The sequence below is a fragment of the Aptenodytes patagonicus genome, chromosome 1 (genome assembly GCF_965638725.1).
Source record: "Aptenodytes patagonicus chromosome 1, bAptPat1.pri.cur, whole genome shotgun sequence".
In the NCBI taxonomy this organism is placed as follows: domain Eukaryota; kingdom Metazoa; phylum Chordata; class Aves; order Sphenisciformes; family Spheniscidae; genus Aptenodytes; species Aptenodytes patagonicus.
This window is the reverse complement of record NC_134949.1, coordinates 159,236,079-159,258,882: the sequence shown is the minus strand read 5'-3', so window position 1 is coordinate 159,258,882 and position 22,804 is coordinate 159,236,079. Positions and strand designations below refer to the sequence as shown.

Sequence of the window (22,804 nt, the reverse complement as noted above, 5' to 3'; positions counted from 1 at the left end):
CTTACCGTGTAAAATTTTGTTTGAGCCATTGTGCAGGTTTATAGGAATAACAAACTGCAGAAATGCCACTAGCCAGATGTTAGCATACACCCCCTTATAAAATATGTTTTGCTAATGATAAATTATTGACTGCCTGTACCCCAAAGATGGGAAGTATTGTAATTTTCCTTGAATTGTGGTATTTCTAGTGCTGTTAAAGGTGTCGTAAGATAGGATTTTTGCTGTTAACTTAGTTTTCAAGGGCTAAAATTTCAAAGACTGTTTTGAATGCTTTGGAAACCGCTTCTGAGAGAAGCGGCAGCAGTTTGTTATTTATTTATTTTGTAACTTTATTAAAGAGGCCTAAGGAGTACAGATTTACAGGAAGGATAAAAATGCAGCCCACAGCTTTTGTGCATGGACTGCTCTCCAGATTAGTGTCATTTAGCTTATGAAATATGTAACTCTGTCTTTCGGCTGTTCTGACTGACTGAGGGGAAATGGACTTTTCTATGAAAAGCCCTGTAGAGCACAGACATGTCTGGAGCCACAACAGTTCCTCAGAAAACTACTTGTGCTACTTGGTGCCGCACAAGATTCCTGATCACAGCAAGGGGTTGGCAGCAGTAACTCAACACTCATTGTCTGACTGCCTGCAGTCGCATGTTAAGGGAAATGGTATTTCATGGGAATGACAGTGAGGAGCTACTAAGAGCCTTATAAGAAAGGACCTTTCTGTGCTCTGTGGTAGGGTTCACCCAATAAAATATTTACTGATATAGTAAATCTTAGCAGTGGCATCAGGTTTTCAAGATTTGTTCCCAAGTGAAAGAAGAAGTCTTGGTAATAAGACTAGCTTAGGACTTTATTGAAAGAGGAAAAACTGAAACCTCTTAACCTACCTTTATTATTCCCTCTAATTTTATAGGTAAACATGACCTTGTCCCCTCTTACTGCATTCTTGTTCTATACTATCTAAACACTGCGTTTTGCAAGCTTTTTCTGTGTAAACTTTCTCTTGTCTTTTTCATAGTGAACTTTAATCATGAAGAGTTAAATATCTCATGGGGCACCTTGCATTTAGGAATGGAACTATTACAACTTGCATGTTACCAACTTAGATGACCATGGAGTAGAACAGTGCAAATAGCAGAACTATCAGCATGTGCTCAGATGTGTAAATGCCTGGTACGTGAGGATATTAAGAAAGGAGACAGTGGAAAGGGAATACCTCATCTCAATTTAAGATACTCAGTTAACCCTGGTGCAACTGTATATCATTAAGCAGAGAGCTGAACAGTCTTCTTCAGGTGGGTGTTGTTAACGTTGCAAGGTAAGTTCATGTTCTATAGACAGCTGGATAAAATAAAATGTCTAACGAGTGGTTTGTAATATTTTCAAATAATCTCAAAATATTCAGTACAGGGTTGTTGACATGGTGTGTGACGAGTCACGTACCATGCGTACTTAAAGATCAATGCTGTATCAGGAAAAAATGATGGATTAAAGACAATGGAAAATAATAGCTAATCCTTTTATAACTACTGTTTTGGTAATGAGATGTATTGTAAAGGTATAAGTGTAATACTTCCAAAACAGATTTTTCCTTTTAGCAGCTACTAATTTTTTTTATTATTATTGAAGTACAAAATAAAGTTTTATTAAAAAGGTGGGGATTCTCTTACTGAGAAAGATTTTGCTTAGGTTAGGTGATTTTGGTTTTGTACATGTAGTACACAAGATGAAAGAAGGAGAATCCATGGCAGTATGTAATGTATTTAAGGCAATGCTTTCTAGGAAGAGTATTTTAACTAAAAAGTTGAATTGCTACAAATACTTTACATATAAGTACTGATCCACAGGAATTAATAGTTCTTATCGATAGAGTTGCTGAATAAAATAATATCTGTAGATAGGTGTCTGTAAGAGGTGAGCTGTGTAAATTCAACTGGGTTTCAGCAGAGGACAGTGGGCCAAGTCTTGCATCTATTTGAGATGCTTTGAGGACATTTTATAACGTCCATGTAGCTAGTCTGATTCTCCTTCTGCAGAGAAGAATGTCTCCTAATACTTCACTGGGTGAGTCCTTTGGGGATTGCTGCTGAGCTGGGTAGGAAGGAGGTGGTAATGCAGAACAAGGTTGTCTCACCTCTTAGCTGAGTAAAATACTGATGACCTCCATACACAGTGTCCATCATTCTTATTGCAAAGCGGGAGAGGCACCTGTGAGATGTACCTTTTACATCTCATATATACAAAGGGTGGAGAAAGAATATTCCATTCAGGTTTACAATAGGCTCCTGAAATAGCTGCCTAATGTACCCTTAAGAAGTCATCTCAGGGCATTCAGTATTCTCTTTTTTTCCTCTGTTTGAAAGTATTTTTTCCTCTTTCTATTTATCCTACTAAATAGACTTTTAAGATTTGCGATGTACCCTGAAGGCAAGTGTTATTCATACTTACTTCTATCCGTCACAGCTGTCACTCTAAAGATAATTTATTAAGTGTATACACATTCTTGGAATATGAATTTACCAAATGTGGGGCGTAGCATGAGAACTTGGTCCAAAAGAAATTAATAGTCGTTAAAAAAAAAAAGACAGGATTTTTCAACATACGGTTTTGCTTCTGATGAATTAGCAGTTTCTACTGCAATCAGAAAACAATATGCTGTACGAGAGAACAAAAGGATATAGTCTTAATGCTTTTTGTCATGCTCATGTAGGTTCTTTGAACAAAGAAAGCAAGCTAAAATTCTTGCGGCCACAAGAGATTGGAAAATTAGTATTTTAAATGTGTAACACTGAGTCTTAAATACAAAGTTTCTTTCAAGAGAAATAAAAAATAGTGTAGATTAGAAAATTCAGAACAGGTTTTGATAGCCGGTTTGAGTCCCAACACTGCTGATTAAATACAGTACACAGGCCTTTTGTACTTGTATTCAGAAAGAGCCTTGTACAGCCTGTCTTTGTAATGCCCTTCTGTCCTACTGCATGATCTTGAGCCTATCTCAGGTTAACTTGTCGTGTTCGGCAATTTCCTGTTTTGAAAGCTGTCCCTGTCGGTTTCCTGCCCGGGAGAACGTCCCCTTCTTTGAGATCCTGATGGTTTACAAATGCTTGAACACCATGTGGCCTTCTAAGAAATCCTGTTGTTTGTGATACCATCTGGTGTTGGAAACTAGGGAGCCATCCTGTCCAAGTAACGAAACAGAACGAGATGACCTCCAAAAGTGTCGACGTCTGACAGTTTGAAAGCTCAGTTGTTAGGGTTTGCTAAGCTTCAGATAGACCCTTCCTTGTTAACTACACCAGCTCCCCATCGTTTGGGATAACACCGGGGTTATCTGGAAAACTGAAAAAGAAATATCTGTGCTAAGCCTTCCAGCGGGTTCAGATCCAAGAAGACTTCACTAGCGTAGGTGCAGCAAAGGGTGATGGGGTGGATTTAGGTAGGGACCAGAAGAACATGCCACAGCACAGCATGGGTGTTGCTGGAGCTAACAAACCTCGGTGCAAGGGGCACTGGAGAGCACAGAGCTCGGGTCTGGCCAGTCTCCTCAGCATAGACCCACCACTGCGCTCTGGAAGCAGGGGCAGCCATGTTGGGTTAACACTGTGTTTTGAGCTGATAAGTCCCTCAGGGTCCAGGCTGACCTCGCGAAGAGCCAGTGTGGGAGTGTAACTGCACATGTTTCCTCATTTATCTGCAAACTAAACAAGCGGCCCACCACTAGCTAAGAGTTAACCACTTTTGTTTTATAGAGTGCCAGGGATGAACGTCACCACATATGGGTAAGAAGTGCCAAAACCCAGGCACCCTGACAGTTGACACTGACATGCTGAGCAACAGCTTTGCAGCTTCAGTGTCTATTTCTGTCAGCTGTGTTTCATTTCCACTCTCTCCTCTTTGTCGGATTACAATCCAGGCTGAAGATGTGGAACCTGTACCCTGCTGTTACCTTGGCAGCCCCTCAAATTCGTCAGTGAGAACATCCCAGGACTTCCAGCAAAATCTGTCATGCTGTGTGTGCCCTTCCTTTCTCAGAGCATAGCTGCCAAACAGTTGTAAATGCCATATGTTCCTGTAAGCAGAAAGGAAATGTAAAGGCTTAGACTTGAAGTAAGAGTGTTGCATCTTAAAGTTAAGTGGTAGTCTGAAGCTTTTGTGTCTGATACATAGTTTGACAAGATTAGGTCAAAGCTCAACACGTTACTTAGAGTCTGAATTTTTACTGGGTTTGGAACAATTTACATTTGTTTTGATGTCCGCCTTGTGAATGTCTTAAACTTGTTTTAAAGCTCAGCTCTGTATAGGCAAAGCCTTTCTAGTCTTTAAATCCCGCTTACGCCTTCAGGGCTTAGAGGATTTGAATAGTATGCATGACACACACTGTCCAGTGGTAAATTTAATCTGCTAAGGAGACAAAGTAAATTAAACACTGTAAAATTGTGAAAGTTAGTTACTAAAATGCTGGACCTCACGCAGGAGCTTTCATTATTCCAGTCTTAAGTTCAGAGTATTTAACACCCTATTTAAGTATAAACTCACCTTTCTAAATCACAGCATTCCAGATAAGGCTGTACCAGTACTTTGTGTGGTGGCATTAATGGTTGTTGAAGTGTACTGGAAATATGTATAATTCCAATATAATAGTTCTGAATAGGTGTAAAAATGCTTTTATGGAGTCTGACTTAATAGTTCTAAAGCGAGGATCACGTAGGCTTTCTGTTGCTGGTATTTACTTAAGCTTAACCAATGTGGAGCCTGTTGCCTTTATTGACCTATTTATCCTTAATTGTCCCTCAAGGATATTGTGGCCTACTTCAGCCATCTGTAGTTACGTCTATATGAGTCCTCAAAGTTGTTGTCTTTCTTCAGATGGTCCTTCCAAAAGCAGCCCTGTGTGTCCTGAAGAAATTACACTGGATTTTCCATTTAGAAAATTAAAACTCTTCTTTAAAAAAAACCCCTTACTTTAATTAATTTCACACACTAAAAGAGGATCTGTTAAGCAATAACTTTGTCTTTTAATGATTATTTCTGTTACCTGCAGAAACCCATCAAAGCTGTTCTGATTTTAGTCTGTGGGGTTCCTTGGTGGGTTAAAGCTTTCTAAGTTATCATAAAAAAAGGCTGATGGGTACCACAGAAAGGAAATCAGTGCATGTGGTACAAGCAGATGTCCAGGTCCAGGCAGATAATGATGCCTGGACACTTTAGTTCTCATTTTTAACACTGGCTACATTCCCTCATCTTCTTCCCAACAGCATAAGCTTTCTGGAGCAGAAAGAATGTCAGCATATATGATGGAACATAGCCAGCATTACTGTACTACAATCAGTCGTGTTTGCTTGTTTATTTTAAGGAGGAATTGGCTTGAAAGTGGGAGAGAGACTGTTTTGAGGACCTAGAGTAGCATAGGAGATAAAGAGGAGCTATAGGGACCAGTCAAGGAAGATACTGAAGCCCGTATCTCTGAAGCTGAGTGGGGAGGGGAAAATAGAAATGTGACTGTGTATGCTATATAAATCAGTGTAAATATTTAAAAATAAATCAGGCGTGTACCGATGCTGCTTATTTGGCTGAGAAACACAAGCTGTGCTTGAGACAGAAGTGCCTCAGGTAGACATGTTTGGATTCATATCGCACAATTTCAAGGGACCTACTGCTGTGCAGGATAAAGATCTTTGGTTTCCTTTGAGACCAAGACTTCAGAGCAGCTCTCCTGGTCATCGCTGAGTTGTCACTCGCCTCATCGACAGTACGTCTCTGACAGTAGCCCACCCTACTTGTGGGTTCTTGCTTTGCAGGCAGATGCAGTAAGCTGTTGCTGTCACATTTCTGCAGTGACTGAAGGATTTTCAGATCAGGGATAGGGCTGCATGTAACCACGCGTGGCTTTCTGGGCTACAGTCCTTGTGAAGTTTGGATGAGACTTCCAAAGTTTTGAATTATTATCAGCCCCTTAGACAAAACTCTTTGAAATTGCTTTCGTTATTTTGTCTCCTGTTTATCTGGCCTTTAAGATCTCCTGTCATTGACAAAACCTCGTGTGTAATTATCTTGCCTATGCTTACAAAGTTTCAAAAAGCATTTTCATGGTGTTGCTCTTCCAGGCTGTATGATTCTGCTCCTCTCTTCTGACTCATGAACAAATTATAACTACTTGCCTATAATGTTTTTCATTTATGCCACTTCACTACCCAACATTCATCTAAATTCTTCTTTTCCCGCTTGCTGTGAGATCCTAAAATACAATTTTGTGTATCTGATGATTCCCCAATCCTGAGAAAATTGAAGTACAGTATGCCCTCAGGCATACCTGGGGCATGAACTAATAACAGCTGAGACCAAAAGCAAGCATAATAGGAAAGGGAAGAGATATGGTTTTCATCAGTGGTACACTGGGTAAGATTTAGGGAGAGTTAACTGGAATGTGGAGAAGGAAGGATGTCCTGGTTTCGGCAGGGATAGAGTTAATTTCCTTCCTAGTAGCTGGTACAGTGCTGTGTTTTGGATTTAGCATGAGAATAATGTTGGTAACACACCAATGTTTTAGTTGTTGCTAGGTAGTGCTTGCACTAGCCAAGGACTTTTCAGCTTCCCATGCTCTACCGACTGAGAAGGCTGGAGGGGCACAAGAAGCCGGGAGGGGGCACGGCCAGGACAGCTGACCCAAACTGGCCCAAGGGACATTCCATACCATGTGACGTCATGCTCAGTACATAAACTGGGGGAAAGCTGGCCGGGGGGGCCGCTGCTCGGGGACTGGCTGGGCATCGGTCGGTGGGTGGTGAGCAATTGCACTGTGCATCACTTGCTTTGTGTATTATTATTCAATTCTTAAACTGTTTTTATCTCCACCCATGAGTTTTTCTCACTTTTACTCTTCCGATTCTCTCCCCCATCCCACCGAGGGGTGGGGGAGGAGTGAGCGAGCGGCTGTGTGGTGCTCAGTTGCCGACTGAGGTTAAACCACAACAAAAGGGAAAAAAAAAAAATGCATAGTGGAGGGAGGGAGAGAAATGCATTAAATTTCTTATCTGAACCTTGTCTAATGATGAAACTTTAACAGGTTCAGCTCCAGCGCAAAGGCTCAGATTTTCTTCGTTTCAGCTTCATCTGTTTCTCTGAAGAGAAGGCAGTAACTATCAAAACCAAAGTAAGGAGAAGGTCCAAATGCTGTGTTTTGAATGTGCATTTAAAAATCCATCTATTCACAGAATTCCAGTGTAGAATGAATAAGGTGGTAGAATAGTATGAATCTTGTTGTATTCATAGTGATTTAGCTGGTGTTTTCTTTTGGGGGGAGCAGTTTTTATTTTCAAATTCAGATTTTAAGCATAAGAATCAATGAGAAACAGTGCCTCCTTGCTTACAGATTATGCTCCTACTGTGGGGTGTCACATCAGCAGTGTTGGGTGAAATGCAGCTGTCACTGCCAGGAGCTTTATATATAATAATTTTACTTGGCATTCAGTGATTTTGGACAGACCACTAGAGGCTGCGCTTGTATAGCAGCACTTCTGACTATCTCATTTTAAATTTCTTTTGCTGGAATTCCTTCTCTTTCCTATATTTCTTCATCAACAATGGTCAGCCTTAGTTTGAGTTGGGTAGATTTTTCCTTCTGCAGTTAAAGTTCATTGAGCTGACTATGAGAGGGCCCAATAATCAAATATAACAAATTCTTCTAGGCACTCACTAGTTAAACACAGTAAGGGGCAGATGGCAAGTTTTGTCCCTGATCCAAGAGATTTGGATACAGAGAGATAGGTGCAGTGCAGTGACTTCCACACCACCAAGCACCGGCTTTAAATTCAGCACCTCAGGAAGCTTGAGGTGAGCCTGTTCCTTGGGTCTGTGCTCTATGGATGGTTTTCCAAGGAGATCGGAAGCAATGGACATGTCCTCCCAGCTGCGCTTCCTGCGCTAGCTGACTTCTTCAGTGTTTTCAGCTGAAGAGATATAGGTTACAAAAATTAAAGACAAAACTACGTTACTAATTCCATCTGAAATTATGCAGTTGTTGTTAATCATTGCGTTCCCATTTTTGTCCCGTATGCAGTGCCATGTGCCAGAAATGGAGCGCGCTCATCATTTCTGTTTTTTCTCATAAATGTTGCTGGAATAAGAACTGATATCTGATAGACCAGTTACACACCTCAACTGAAAGTGATTCTTGCGGGAATCTGAACTGAGCTGTCAGGCCCGCAGTTTGAATCAGAGCAAAATGTCACGCCAGTTTGCTTTAGGGGCTCAGGAGGTCTGCTAGGTAGCCAAAGAGCTTCATCTGGGTGTTCATAAATGTTATCCTTGTTAGGAACAATTCTGTTCTAAGATGTGTGCAATATTCTTTGACCAAAGTTAGTCATACCTATACATCTGTGGCAGAATTTGGCACCGAACTGCTATTTTCTGTCTAACCAATTAAATGTCATGCCAGGATCATGCAATTGTATGTACAACCATCTTTTGGGAATAGGTTTTCATTCTATTTATTTTCTTGGCAGATTGTTTCTTTGCCACTGATATCTCAATACCAATGCAAACCTCAAATTTTCTGTCATAAAAATAGAAAATATAATTTTAAAGTTTGCTAATTTAGAGCAGGTGTATTTAGTGGGAAAGTATTACTGTCCAGCTTTCAGAACACTTCCAACTTGTCTTAGATATGTAATCACTTTATGATTTGTTCATTTACATTGCAAATTTGGAATATCATTTGTAACACTGGTGTTGTAAAGGATTATAACATTTTTTATTTTCCAGGCTATTCTTCAGCTGAATGCTTTTAAGTATTAATTTAAGTGCAGGTTTCTAGAAAGCACATAAGTAAGGTCTGAAATAGCAGCAGCATTACAAAGCAGTATTTGGCTTAGATACTGTGTTAAAATCCACAGGCTCACGTAGCAATTGAAACTAACAAGTTCATTGTCCAATGTAGAGCTCAAATAATGTCTGGTTTATAGTTCTTTTTCAGTTCCTGCTATCTCTAAACTGATTTAATCAGGCACCTTCTACAGCGAGGCTGCATATTTTGGGCTATAAAAGCCTGCAATATCTGAAGCTTTCAAACTGGAGCTTTGTGGAATGTGATGTATCCTCTTACTTCTATCATTTACTCAAGAAAGCACATGACCGCTTTCTTCTCCTTAAAGACTGTGGTTTCCAACATCAAGAAGTCCTTAATCTTAGGCTCACTTTGGATAGTGAGAAAGAAGCTGTGTCATAAGATCAAAATACTTAAAGACCAATCAAGTACAAAAATATTTTAAAATTAGTAAGTAGAACACGTCTTAAAATGAGGGGAACATGCCAAATATGATAATTTTTCTGTTTCTTTTTTAAAATACCCAGCTGGTGGATTTGTTTTGGAATTAAGTGGATAAATTGGCCAGTTTTGAAACAAAGTAGGCTTTATGATAATGAGCAATCAAGAATTGTAAGAAAATGAAACTGCTGTAGGTCTAATTACTGTTTAGTGCCTGGATACTAGATTTTGTTTAATGTTACAGTTGAACTTTAACTTTTTTTTCTTTGTCAAATTCATAAACCATTAAATTCTTCTGCTCGAGGAAAAACTGCATCTTCTAGGACTTACCTAGTGATCAAATAGAAGAAGCCTTTGTTATCCTATGTAAGGGACACAAGGAGGGGAGATGTGGGGCAAGGCTATGCCAGATGAATTGTTCCTGCCCTTTTCCTTGCTGGGAAACCAGCATAAAACTGGTAACGTGAAATGTCACTATAGAGCTTAGCTGAATTATTTTCTTTCATAGTTGCTGTACTGGAGATTTCTATCTTGATTTGTTAATACCACTAATACCATGTTCTTCACTGTATTATCTGGCTGTCTTCTAGAACATATAAAGGCCACTAAAGAGATGGCTCTTCTCTGCTTTCATTCATTGCCAGGACATTAGTGGTTTCATTTTTTTAATGTGTGAAACACGATTAAGAAAGAGTTCTTGTCTCCCCCCCACCCCCCAAGAAGTCATTCCTAGCAGCGGCAGGAGAGATGGAGAAGTGGTCTTTGAAGTGGCTCAGGTTGTCAGTTGAAATGCCTCTAAAAATGTAGGATGCAAAGTTTCTCTTGGGAAACAATAACCTCGCTAGTTAGTGTCTGGTTTCCAATAGCCTGTTCCTAAGCGAAGTAACAGAGAGTGCTGTTCTTGATTACCCTTGCTTGTTTGCTGATGACTGAATAAAAGATGATTTCTGACTTCAAAGAGCGATAGCTGCTAGAAGCATTTTTATCACTGGGGGCACAATGGAAACGCTTGGTGTTCAAAGTGTTGGTTACCCCTGTGCTCAGGCTACTGGACTGTCTCTTTGTATATGCTGAATGTGTTTGAGCTCCAGCTTGTCTTTTTCTGCACTGGATACAATTCTACCTTTGAGATTTAATTTAATTTAATTTTTTTTTTTTTTTTTTTTTTTTTTTAAAGAGCTGGTCCTCACAACCCTTGTGGTATGCCCAAGCGTAAACCTAACTGCTGTATGGACAGGATGGGCAATACCATTCCTAAGATGATCAGTCACCTTGTCTTGTATGTTTGCCCTTTTGTGGTACAGTAGTATGGCCAATGATGGGTGGATGGGTCAATTCCACGGCCCTTCCTACATAGGCCTACGTGTTGCATACCAAAAAAGATCAGGATTTGTGAGCAGCTTGAGACCCTGCATCTCTTCAAGCAGTGTGTGCGTATCACTGATGCACATTGATGGTCAGTGATGAGCTACGGAGGGTGAGTAAGCTTTAAGAACGGGTGGTACCAGGGATCTGAAGACAGCTTCAGCTGCTTGTAATGCAGATTGCTGCAGACATTGCCTTGGTGCTCTGCTCAATGCAGTAATTCTTCACTGAATATTACTGAAGTCCTAACTGTTCAGCCATTGAAAGCAAGAATTTCTAGTCAGTTTGTATGTATAGGCAGAGGTAGTCGAGGTAGGGAACAATTCTGAGTGTAATGTAAGCCAACTGTTTAATTATAAGGCTTTAAGACTGAATTCACTTTTATTAAACTGGAGTTACTTAACCTAAAATGCTGCACAGAATTTCAAACATCCAAAAGCTTGATATTATTGAGTAGCTGCGATGAGCCTGAAGATTTGCTTTGTTTTGTTTGTAGTAGAGAGCAGTGTATGCAAGCAGTTTTCATACAGCAGTGTAGAAGGAATATGAACTTATTTGTCTAGCAGTTGTCACCACCCATACCTTGGAGAAATGCAAGGATCTTTCAGATGATGACTATGTAATTGCTTCCACACACCCCAGAGGGAAGTTTCTTTCTGCAGTCCTATGTACTATAAGCTTTCCCACCCTTTCCCCCAGGTGCATGAGCTCATAAGTCTTGCAGACAAGACAAAGAGGGAGATGTCCCCATAATCTAAAGCTGAGGAGTCGCTAAGTGGAAAATTCAGTTCCTGCTCTACAGTCTGCATGGAGAACTCGGTGCTTGTTGGGCAGGTACTTCAACCTCACTCTCTCACCATCTCCAAATGGTGTCACACTGGCTCCCCAAGTGGGAGGGCGGGGACTGAGCAGAAAGTCTACCCTCTGCTGCATTTTTTCCCCATTATCTGTCCTCTCTGGGCCCCATTCCCCTTCCCCTGCTTTCTACCTTTCTGACCTGGCCTTTGTGAGTTTGCCGGACGTATTTCCTGCAGAGCAGGGATGGTTTCTCTGCCTTTCTAAAAATGTTCTGTTCTTTGTGCTGGTGAATAAACAGAAGAACAGAGCTTATCTCATGATTTTTTTTTTTTTTGGGGGGGGGGGGGGTGTTAGAAGGGAAACAAAGGAAGGAAATACTAACTTTGAATTACAAGCTTATATAAATTATGTTTCAGTAAGTACACCGGATACAAGTTAATGCATTAAAGAAAACAGAGGTTGTAAGGGAAGTGTCAAGAAGCCTTAATAGGCAGGTGCTTCTGCTAAGGTTGTCTGCTGTTTCTCATTGTAAGGGTTGGTTTCCAGTCACTTTACAATTCTGCCAAATTTTCTTTTCATTCATGATGTCTCACCCGAGTTTCTGTTTTAATGTTCAGCCAAAATAGCTGAGTTGTTCCAAGAGGTTAGGGAACAAATCCACTGTGCTTTTCAAACACTGAAACAGCCCTTTGTTTGAGAAGCTCAAGTGTCTCCATCCTTTGGTCAAGGACCTGGGGACTTGACACTTAGAAGAATGATGGCCTTTGTGTCAAGGAAATACCTTGAGAAAAATCTGCCTAAATCCCAGGTCACAAGATGCTCTGTAGCTACTCGAGTCTGTTGTGAAAAATGTCCCGCTTCATCCTGGCACTGAGTAGGGGCTTCTCCGTGGTTGCAGAATGAACTGCCCTAGAACCAGGTCCACTACCAGGGCTGAGAGCAGGACGACTGTCTCATGGGATGCGAGTGCCGCCTTTTGACAAGCAGGCAGTGCAGGCAAGCTGCCTGACTCAACAGGCAGGACCACAGCCAAGGGAAGTGTCCACCGGAGGGAAGATACTGAAAGACTGAGTGGGACACTGGGTAAGGGAGACTCGGGTTGGAGGATGAGGGACTGCAATATTCAGGAAGCACCCCTGTTCTCACCCCACCCGGGTGAGAACTGATTTGGTCATTTGTCCTGATAGTATAAAATAAAAAAAATAAAGCGCCAAGACTCTTTGAGCTGTTCTTGGGACAAGGCAGCAAGGAATTAGAGTGGTTGAAGCGATGAATGGGAGAGACAGATGCGGGTGGTGGTGACAAGTTTATTGGAGAGTGACAGAGAGGCATGAGAAGACCTGGGCTAAGCTGATGAGTACAGTGCAACTGGGGCAAGGCAGCGGGTAAAGCTTGATGAGCAGGACAGGCCGTGTCCATCAGAGCATGCTTCTGCTGAGACACAGAGCAGAAACCAAAATGCTTTACTCTCAAGCAAATGGGGCGGGGAGGAGAGGAAATCAGTATTTGGATAGAAAGTAATAAATACAGCTGAGGGAAAGAAGGACAGCTGGCACTCAAAGTTAAATCAGGAGCCAAAGGAAAATTGAATACCTGCTTGTTACCAGAGCACCATTCATCCTATGCCCTAAAAGAGAGGGGGGTCTTGCCAACTGTCTTGTAACTACGTACGCAGGTGCGTGTGGCAGCAAAGAGAGCTCAGTAGAGCAAGGGTGCACTGGGAAACAGACCTGTTTCCAATATTTACTTTTCTTGAATATGTGACTTTATTGTCTTCATAATGTTCTCAACTTTGTTGTACACAATGTCTCAGTTTGGCTTGTTGCTTCCTGCCTACAACTTGCTGGAGCTGGATCCCAGACTCAATAGCCAGCCCTTTGCAACAAGGCACTGTTGCCAAGATAACAAATGTTTTCCCACTGTGATCGGTTCAGAACAGAGCATTTAATTTTTTTTAAGCAACCTATGTTAATGGAGTGTTAACGTTTTGAAGTCAAGCGCTCAAGACTTTGCCTGTGGGTCTCTTCTAGCCTGCAGTGGGGAATCCTGGCTTTTATTTCTGAGCCTGGATGGGGGACGCATTCTGAACCATGAAACCACCCGATGTATTTGATCCCTCGACTTGATTCAGTGGGAGAAGGCGGCTGGCTAAAGACATCATTTGGGCTATCTTAGAGATGTGCTTTCCTTTGTCAACTCTTCCACTTAAGTAAGCCTTGTCTTTTTTTGTAAGAGAATGATATTAAGCTCTGCTTATTACCAGGTGTTGAGGCAGATGATTAACTGTGTGTAGCTGCCATCTAGATCTTCTCCAGGATCCCAGCTGAGCCTGTCTTTCCCTGTGCTCCTGGAGAGAAGTCTGATTAATGCTCTGTCAGAGGCTTTAGTTTTATTCCTGTTGTGCAGAAATGTCAATAGTTTCTTGAAATATGATACAGATGTTGCATTTAGATACTCTGTGGGATCTGAGATTATGCTTCCACTGAGGAAGTATGCAGAAATTTCAGGACTCCTGGGGACTTCTACTGAGCAGGGGAAATAGCTCTTTAAGAGTCTTAATACTCTTCAAAATCCACATAAACTGCTGTGGGAACAGCTGTAACACCTTTTTGCCTCCATTCATCCACGTTTAGGCTGTGTGACCCAAGGAGTTTGTTTTGCTACCTGATTATTGTGGAACATGGTTGCTATTAGCATTTTATTTTGCTCAGTGACTAAAGATTAAAATGGTGGGAACTTTAAATGGGGAACAGGAAGATGCTAAAATCAATCTGGATCTCGCTCTTCCTCTTGCCCTTCCAATAAAGAAAGGAAGAGGGGAAGCTTTAGTAAATCATGGAAATTTACTGTAGTGCGAAGCATATTGCTAATATCAAGCCCTGTTTGTCTGCAAGGGTTATTCAGGCTTACAAGGCAAGTACTCAGATGTTGTTTATCAGTGTTGTCCTAACCCAGAGGCAAGAGTTAAGTAACGTGCACTGAATGTGGGCAGTGGGGGGTCGTTTCTAATATTCTCCGATGTTAAAATGACTGCTTAGCTTCCTTTGAAAGAAAGCAAGTGTTCCTTTGCATTTTTTATGATTATTCATGTTTTTCCCTAAATGTCTAGTCTGTAAATTTGAGAGATATTACAGTTTGTAAAAGAGGGGATAGACTGTGAGTCATGTTTAAATTTGTAATTTTGAAGAATAGCTTAAGATGACACATCTGGGTACCTGTGCTCTTCATCCTCCTCAACATCCTCTTATTATTATGCTACATAATCTTATAAAGCAAAGCTGGTGTTTTCATGATTCAGCAATGTTGAATAAGGGATCCTGACGTTCTGTTGTATTGGTTTTTATACTGTCTTTTAAGGTACGACAATAACAAATAGATGCACAATATTTCTAGATGTCACACAGTGCAGACAGTAGGCCTTGCAGTAAATTATTATCTGGACTGAAAATACAGCACATATATTAAAAATGACCAAATATATGAGAAAATAACAAATCCGAGCCCGTCTGCCTTGTATTTGCCTGTCGTTTCCATTTTGATTGCGATTGGCTGGCAAGGGCTGCTGCTGGCACGGCACAATTGGCTTAGATGGGGAATTACAAAACAGGAGCAGATCCCTTGATTGGGACTCGGTAGCACATGCAGCTGAGCACAGGCGAAAAAGAAAGGTCACCCGTATGCAAGGATTTGAGCGGGATCTCTCTCACAGATGTTTCCGTTCCGGAGAAGTGCATCTGATCTCATTTTTCTCATCTATGATTTGGAGTGTTTAAACGCCATAGGGATTTTTTGTTTCGGTGAACGTAAAAATGCACCTGGGAACAAGTTTGCAACCTGGAAGCATGTGAGAATTTCAGATGCGCGGAGCAATATTGTGGAATGTGCAGAAGGATCTGCGTTTTTAAGGAGTTTTAAATACCAGTGAGGAGGAAGACAATTCAAACAGAAGGTTAAAAGCAGATGCAAAAGGAAAACAACTTTGTTTTGATCCTGAAATTATACTGAAAACAGCATGAAGGAGGGATTATATCAGCACCAAAACAATGGAAAATCAAAAGAGTTTATTTTCCTCTGAAATAATCTCAGTACAAGAAATGTAAAAACTATCTTTCGTGAAAAAGAAGAATTCATGATTTGAATATGGTTTGAAGCTCTGGGGAACTTATTTGGGACTACTGCATCTGTGTAGTATAATGTATCTTCATCTATAAGTCTCAAATAAAGAAGATTCTGCACAAAAAGGTCAAGCTACTTTTTTTTTTTAACTAGTTTTTAACTGCTTTTTTTAGTGAGAGAACCAGGGGAGTTTCATTTGTATTTTTAACTAAATTTCTCTTTTTCTTCTTTCCTCCTCCAAACTTAGTTTACGAGATGCTGGAATTGGATTTATTCTTGTCATAGATCGCAGACAGGACAAATGGACCTCTGTGAAAGCTTCCATACTGCGGATAGCAGTGAGTACTGTTTTAAATTAACTCCTTAAAGATTTTCCATGTTGAACCTTCCTCTTATGAGTAGAAAAGCAGCAATGACTTTATTTCTTCAACAAAATGTTAGTTGATATATGACACGAAAAGTATCCAGTAGTGCTTTTGTATCCCAGCTGACTGGGACTGAGCATCGTGTGTCTATGATGTGCTTTTAATGCAGTTTGCAGGTCAGGACATCAGCCTGAGAAGGCACTTGGAGAGCATGTGTGTGTGCACGTGTGTGTGTGTGTGTGTGTGTGTGTGTGTGCGAATGTGTGCGGCATGCAGCTCTCCCAGGTGGGAACTAATATTTGCATGGGCAGCCTGTGCATCTCATAGATCTTTGGGTCCACCTTTCACTATTCAAGTGAGCTTCCTTTTTAGGAAGAGTTGAGGATGAGGGTCCTGATTTAGTTTACCACTTGTGAAAGGATGCAGGTGTAAAAGCTGATCTTGTGGTGTTCGAATTAAAACAAAGGTTGCTTGTAAGGAAGAAAATCTTACGTATCTACTATGATCAATCAACAGCACAAGTGGTTACTTTCAGTCTCCTTTTTAATTAATATTTTTTTAAATATGAAAACTAAGCTTATTAGAGGCTTTTTTTTTTAGCACAAGTAGGAAAAGACAGATTCATGTTTATCATGTGCTTACCATACTGTTTGTTTACTTTTTTGGGTTTTTTTTCTTGTTATCCTTGCTTGATTTGTTAGTGTTGATAATCTTTCCAGTAAGTGCTGAAAAACAGAGCCATAAGAACTTTAATTTTTCATGGCTGAAAATTTTAAGCTCTGTAAAATAAAAGTCAAATCAAAACAGTAAATGTCATTTTTGTGTAGCCCCATTTTGACCAAAGAACTGCTTGTTTATTATAAATTAAAAGGTGTTTATTTAAAGGTAATGTATCACTCCTACTATATGACTTTTTGTGAATGAATATATAATGATACAATATTCCCGCAGTACAACTGTTTCCACAATAAGTATGTTTAGGAATGTTTAAAATATTAAAAATATACAGAAATATTAGCAAAACTTGCTTTTGCAGTTCACTTTGAAATTTTGAGATGCAGCATTGAACAGATTCCAGTAGTGGAAACCGAGAGCAGCACAATTTGGGGTGATTAAAGAAAAAGGACTATATCCCTGGAGTTTTTGAATCTCTTTCAAAATTCAATGTTGTAGTTTCTGTTTAAAGACAGATCAGTATTCCACATAAGATAGTCCTCTTATTTATGTAATTGAGGTGGTAGGGGGTGGGGGGCAATTACATACAGACATGTTGCTTATAGCCATAATATTAACATTTATGGTAATGTTCCTCCAGTGTGTGTTATTTTGTCTAGAAGCACAGTATACAGAACCTGTGAGTATCTATTCCCCGTGATATGGGATCCATCATTGTAGTGATGGTGTTGGTGCCTAAGGGCTTTGCCTGGAGAAGGGTGTTAAGTGCAGCGAGCTCTGTGGGTTGCAGCGCTGTTGATGGTGGGTTATTTTTCTTTTTTCTTCTTTTCTCACTCTTCTGTGAGCTTTATTTAAAAGAGAAATCATGCTTCCTATCTGAAGTCTAATCTGTTAGAGGCATGATCTTTTTTTTATATATCTGTTTCTTTTCACTGAACTGGCTCAGCGTTGGCTTTATATTGCACCCGTGGATGCGTGTGGTGGTACTCCTCTTGGGCTTCTGCAATAGTTACATCATCCCTGAACACTTGAAAATTTTACCTTCCCATTCCAAAAAAAGATGTAGTGACAAGTCCTTGTTTACCGTCTCCACCATTTCTTTACAGTAATATTTGCCATAAGTGAACTCTAAATAGGTTTCTGCTGTCCATTACTTAAAAAAAAACAAAGCCAAGTATACATGATACATATCTTGTGCCAAAGTAGCGAGGATTTCTCTGGGTCCTGCTGATGGACAAAGATTTTTAAACGGCTCAAGGGTAACTAGAGGCTTAACTTCCACTTCTTTGGTTTTCCTAACCATCAGAGTTGTCTTTTGGTAGTGATCAAGCATCTAAGTGTCATTTGGGCTGTCTAAATTGAACCTTATGTCTGAAAGCCTGGTATCTCTAGCAGTTTTGATTGCTTAAGCTTACTGCTGTGTGTGAGGATGAGTGTCTCACGTTATCTGAGAGGAGAGTTTTGGCTGTTGGCTCATTTGTACTAGGTCCTGCAGCGTCTTCCCAGCCATCTTTCCCAATTTTTCTCTAATTGCCCCAAGGGGGTTGACCCTTTCAATTTGTGAAATCAGAGATGCCAGCACAGATTCCTGTGGCTGGAGCACTGCCCAACAGGAATGTCCTGGCTGGAGCATCTGCCCATCACTAATATCCCGACAACTGCAGGAAATATGTTTGTAAGCACTGAGCAGCTGCTAACCAGAAACTCATACTAACATGTACTTTTTTTTTAATAATTGTTATTTTATGTTATTTCCAAGACTCTTCATGCACAAATGTTTGGTTTGTACTAGTAGGTGGTAGAAGTACATTTTGAAACAAAACTAATGAATAAAGACTTTTTGTTTCAGGCTGAAATTAATGTGGAAAATCTTTCCATATTATGAAAAATTTCTAGGCTTCGTTTTTCCTTCTTTGTTGTTAGGGATCATTTTCTTTCCTGGGACAGAAAATGAGCAATGATGAGCTGAATATCTATTTCACGCTGATATTTTAGGGTTGCTATAGAGTCGAGGCTGTGAAGACGAGGTAAACCTATTTTTGCAGACATAGTGGAAGGGCAGTGGCTGCACCATTCACCCAGGATGACTGCTGCTGAAGCACATGCAGCAACAGCAGAACTGAAGCCAAAGCCAGAGGCACTGGGCTGAAAGATGGCCCCTCTTTTCCTGGGATGTGACAGAGAGATTGTAGCAAGCACATGCCCAGGCTTGCAGGATTTGCTATTGTTATACTCTACTTGACAAAGTTGCAATGGGCAGGCGGCCCAGGAGGTTGTCCTTAGCCAGTGCAAGACTGCAGACTCTGTGGCTTAAGAGACACTGCAAATGATTTTTTTTTTTTTTATTTTTTCCCTGATTTAGCTAAAGTGAAGCTATTAGCCTAGTGCAGTTAAGAATGGCACGTGTTTGGAGGGTGACTCATCCTATCTGACATAGGTGGGATGGATAACCTAGAGATACTGTTGACTATATAGAAAGCTTAGCTTTTAGATGACTGTAAGTTGGACAGAATTCATCCCTGCTGTTGAGTCTCTAGGAAGAATCTAGCCTACTGGGATAGCCAGGCTGAGAGGTGGAGTTCTGGTAGAGACACCAAAAGCCAAGCTTTATGTTGTTAAGTGTGAAGTCTTGGCAGTAAACTGTCATCTTCCTAGAGAGGCCATAGAAAACTGAAAGGTATTACAAGAAAAATATCTAAGTTAGCCGTTGCAAGTTGTTCACCCTTATTACATTGCTGTTTGAAGATACAAAAATTCTTAAGTTCTTGCCCTGTCAGCTGCTGAGATTCTTCGAAATTTGTATTATAATGTATATTATAATATATAACTGTTTTCAGTTAAACGCTGTATACGGAGACACACAAGACCTTGCTGAACTTTTTAGCTCCTGTGGCTGAGCACGTGGGCAGGCTCATGGAAATAAGGCATGGTTCCTGAATGAGGGTACAAGGAGGAGCAGTCACATAGCTTGGTAAAACGGCTCCATATTGTCCCAACTGAAGTCAGATGAATGACAAACACCAGACAAATTGATCCCTTTTTCCTTTCCATGCAGTCAAAAATGACTCTTTTTTAATTTTATTTTTTCTCTCCTAGTGTTATCATACCCAAACAAGCAATATTCAATCCACAGCTGTAGGAGCAAGGCACATTACTAGTCAGTGTGTTCTGGGGTTTCACACTGCTCTGTTCATAGCTTCAGTGTGTTTTCTTAAAAAAATGAAGCCTGTGTCATTACATTGTTTTTGTCTCTGTTGTCCTGTCATCGTCTTCCTCCATCTTGAGGGAAAGGTTGAAGTGTGAACTCAGCCTTTTAGACAAATAAAAAACTTGCACTCAACATCATGAAAAGTTTCAGTATGAGGCTGATGGATGGCTATGAGTGAAAGTCCAGAGAAAATAAACTTGCTTAAACTTGGTGCTTAGGGAGTAACATACGTGTGGGCAACTGCTCTTGAGGAAGCAGTTGGTATGGAGGTCACTCAAGTGGTAGTGAGAAAGGTTTATCCAGTTACAAAACTTTGCAGCCCTTTCTAAATGTGACAAGAGTCGGGGTTTATCCAACCTCCTGGGAAAGTTTGCTTCCTGATTTGCCACCTTTGACTAAGGATGCGTTGTGTGAAAGTTTCGTGCCTTCTGTTTTGGACTGCATTGTCCAGGGCACTGTTTTTCTTTGCACTGCATACATGCAGTCTTCACTGTAACAGAGGCTTAGCCCATTAATTGCTTTGAAGATTAGGGCCAAGACCTTTAGCTGGCAGGAGGAGACCAAAAGCCAATGGAGAGACTGGAGTGCTAATAACAGCCTAAACCTTGCAGGAGCCAGGCAGTCCTGTTTTTGTGCCATTTGGAGTCTTATCATTGGCTTTACATCCAAGGTGAGAAACAGTGAACTACAGTAATCCGACCTTGAGTTCTCTGACCTTGTTTGTAGAGAGACGTTAAGTGTCTTGGTGAGTTCTTGATGAAGAAAAGATGCGATTAGTAACTGATGCTCCATGAAAGGCTCTATTTTATGTTATGGATAGGTATTTCCCACTAGTCCAGTTTCTAGCTAGCTCTTTGCATCATGTCCTGAAAACTGTAATGACACTTCACAATTTGTATGGGTTAAGTTTGAAAAAACCTGCTCTCTTTTCAGCCCCTAGTCATGTTTCTCATTTTTGCGTGGATTCAAAGCAAGACCAAGAACTTGACAGTATGATGAAGCTAGAACAGTATTTGTATTAATTTTGTAGCTATTGCTATGAATGAATCCAGTAAATTATAAACTAAAAAGGTTATTTTGGAATGCTGCATGGTTTTCTCTTATTGCTTTGGATGTTTTGAGAATTTTATATGTGCAGGCAGTTTCACGGTTATCCTTGTATAGTCAGCCATTTTTCCTTTTTATTACATGGGGGTTTTTAATATGTAAAAAGAGAGAAGTGAATCACTTAAACTCTGAAAACAGGATCATAACATCACAAGCATTAAACCCAGATCTAATGCAAAACAGCTCAATGTTTTTAAAACTAGATTTCAAACTGCTCCTTTTATGAATTGATTTAATTCAAGATTCTTTCTTGACAAGAAGCCTGTGTAAGAGACTTCATTCAAGGCAGGAATAAACAGTCTTGGGGGGGAAGGTCCTTATTAGCTCCTTTATATACAGAGGTATTTTGGAAAGAAGTGCCCTGTGGCTTATGGCATAGTAATAAGTGCAGAAGGGAAAACACCACCACAGAGTTTGGTAATGTGGGTATATTGAAGCTCTTCATAAAATGAAAAATAGTGTTGTTCCCAGTATTTTAAGACAGAACTACTAAAACTGAGTCAAGCATTAGCTCTTTGATGGCTTGCATGGTTCAGATATTTCTGAAAGCTGGCTGTTTACTTGGGAAGCAGAAGAAAAGGGATTGTAGGTTCACTGTTTATCAGAACAGCTTTCCTTTGCTGTGTAGAGGTATGAAAGACTTCTGAGCACCGGGGGAGTTGAGTGAATTGCTCTGTGAACAGCAGACTGCAACTTTATTTTAAGTGCATCTCTGTCTAAAAGGTACACGTATCTATCTACATAATTTCTTTGTATACTAAATAAGCCCTAGGAGGAAACCTGAGATATGAAAAGTCAAAGGTGTTGGTTTTCTTTTCCAAAAGCTCAATTTCTGGTATTCACTGCTGAAAGCTGTGGTGACTGGCTCCTGGTTTTAGACCCTGGCCATCGCCCTGCTCCTGTGCTGCCTATTCTGGGGAGCGGCAGCCTGGCAGCACTGCATCCTGTCTCAGTGAATATTGTGACTATTGTAAAGTATGCAATTTAAGGAGACTTATTCCTCCTTTGAAAATCCCATCTGCCCAATAGCCTACAGCACATATGTGCTGTTTACAATTGCTGTCAGCCGGGAGTGTGTGGGATTGCTGCTCTGCCTGACTGGTGCAGGTAAAATTGTTGAGTGACTTAAATAGCTCCCTGTGGGCACCAACAGAGCAAGACCACGTTACACAGTGGAAACCAAAGATAGGAAGAATCTCAGTACCTGTCTTCGGGGAAATGCTGTCCTTCCTTCCCTGCAAATAAGCTGCTACCACCCCTTATCGAGCATCAGGCAGGGGTTGTTTCCTGCTCAGCTTTTGTGGTTCCTTATCAGGCATCAGCATCATGTCATCTTCATTCATGAGGTGGCCTGCCTCTCCTTACTTCCCCGTATTAGCAGCTGCTTAACTTCAGGGTCAGTGCTGGTGCTATGGACAGCCTCTCTGTCATTAATATTCTGTGAAGGAAAGTGATAATTAAGATTATATGCAACTAACTTAACTTTACATTTTGCCCAAAACCCAGTTGGGTTCAGTCTCTCTAAGTTCCCCCTTTCCAGAGGCCTGGAGCATGCAGTGGGAAGCTCGCCATCCCTGAGAAGCGGAGGCCTGAAAGCAGGCAGGTCAACCTGCTCCTGAGTATTTATTAACTGATTTCCCCCAGGATTTAAGGTAGCTCCTGTTTTGTCCAGCCAGCGAATGTTCTTCCCGTGTTCCAGGTTTGGGGTACTCATAGGGCAACAAAGATCTCAGTGTATTGGAAGGTTTTGATTTAAGGGCTGTGCTGTATATAAATTCCTGGTTTGATCAGATTTATTTCAAAGCTGATAACTACATGCAATTCTACATCTTTTTCTGTATCTTTGGAATCGGCACTGGCCTGACTGGATGGGGAAATGAAGGAGATAAGCAGATAGAAAACTAATCCCACGAG

General features: G+C 40.7%; 1 protein-coding gene across 17 annotated transcripts in view; it reads left to right on the top strand.

Moving 5' to 3' along the window:
• The window catches only part of MCF2L (MCF.2 cell line derived transforming sequence like), a 177,442-nt gene that overhangs the window by 119,549 nt on the left and 35,089 nt on the right, over positions 1-22,804 (top strand). For 16 of the 17 annotated variants that reach the window (XM_076360712.1, XM_076360690.1, XM_076360677.1 and 13 more), the window contains one exon: positions 15,783-15,873. In XM_076360712.1, coding sequence (XP_076216827.1) covers positions 15,783-15,873 — 91 coding nt within the window. Of the gene's footprint in view, positions 1-13,426; positions 13,629-15,782; positions 15,874-22,804 lie in introns of those variants that run through there. The other variant, XM_076360750.1, reaches the window with a different exon arrangement.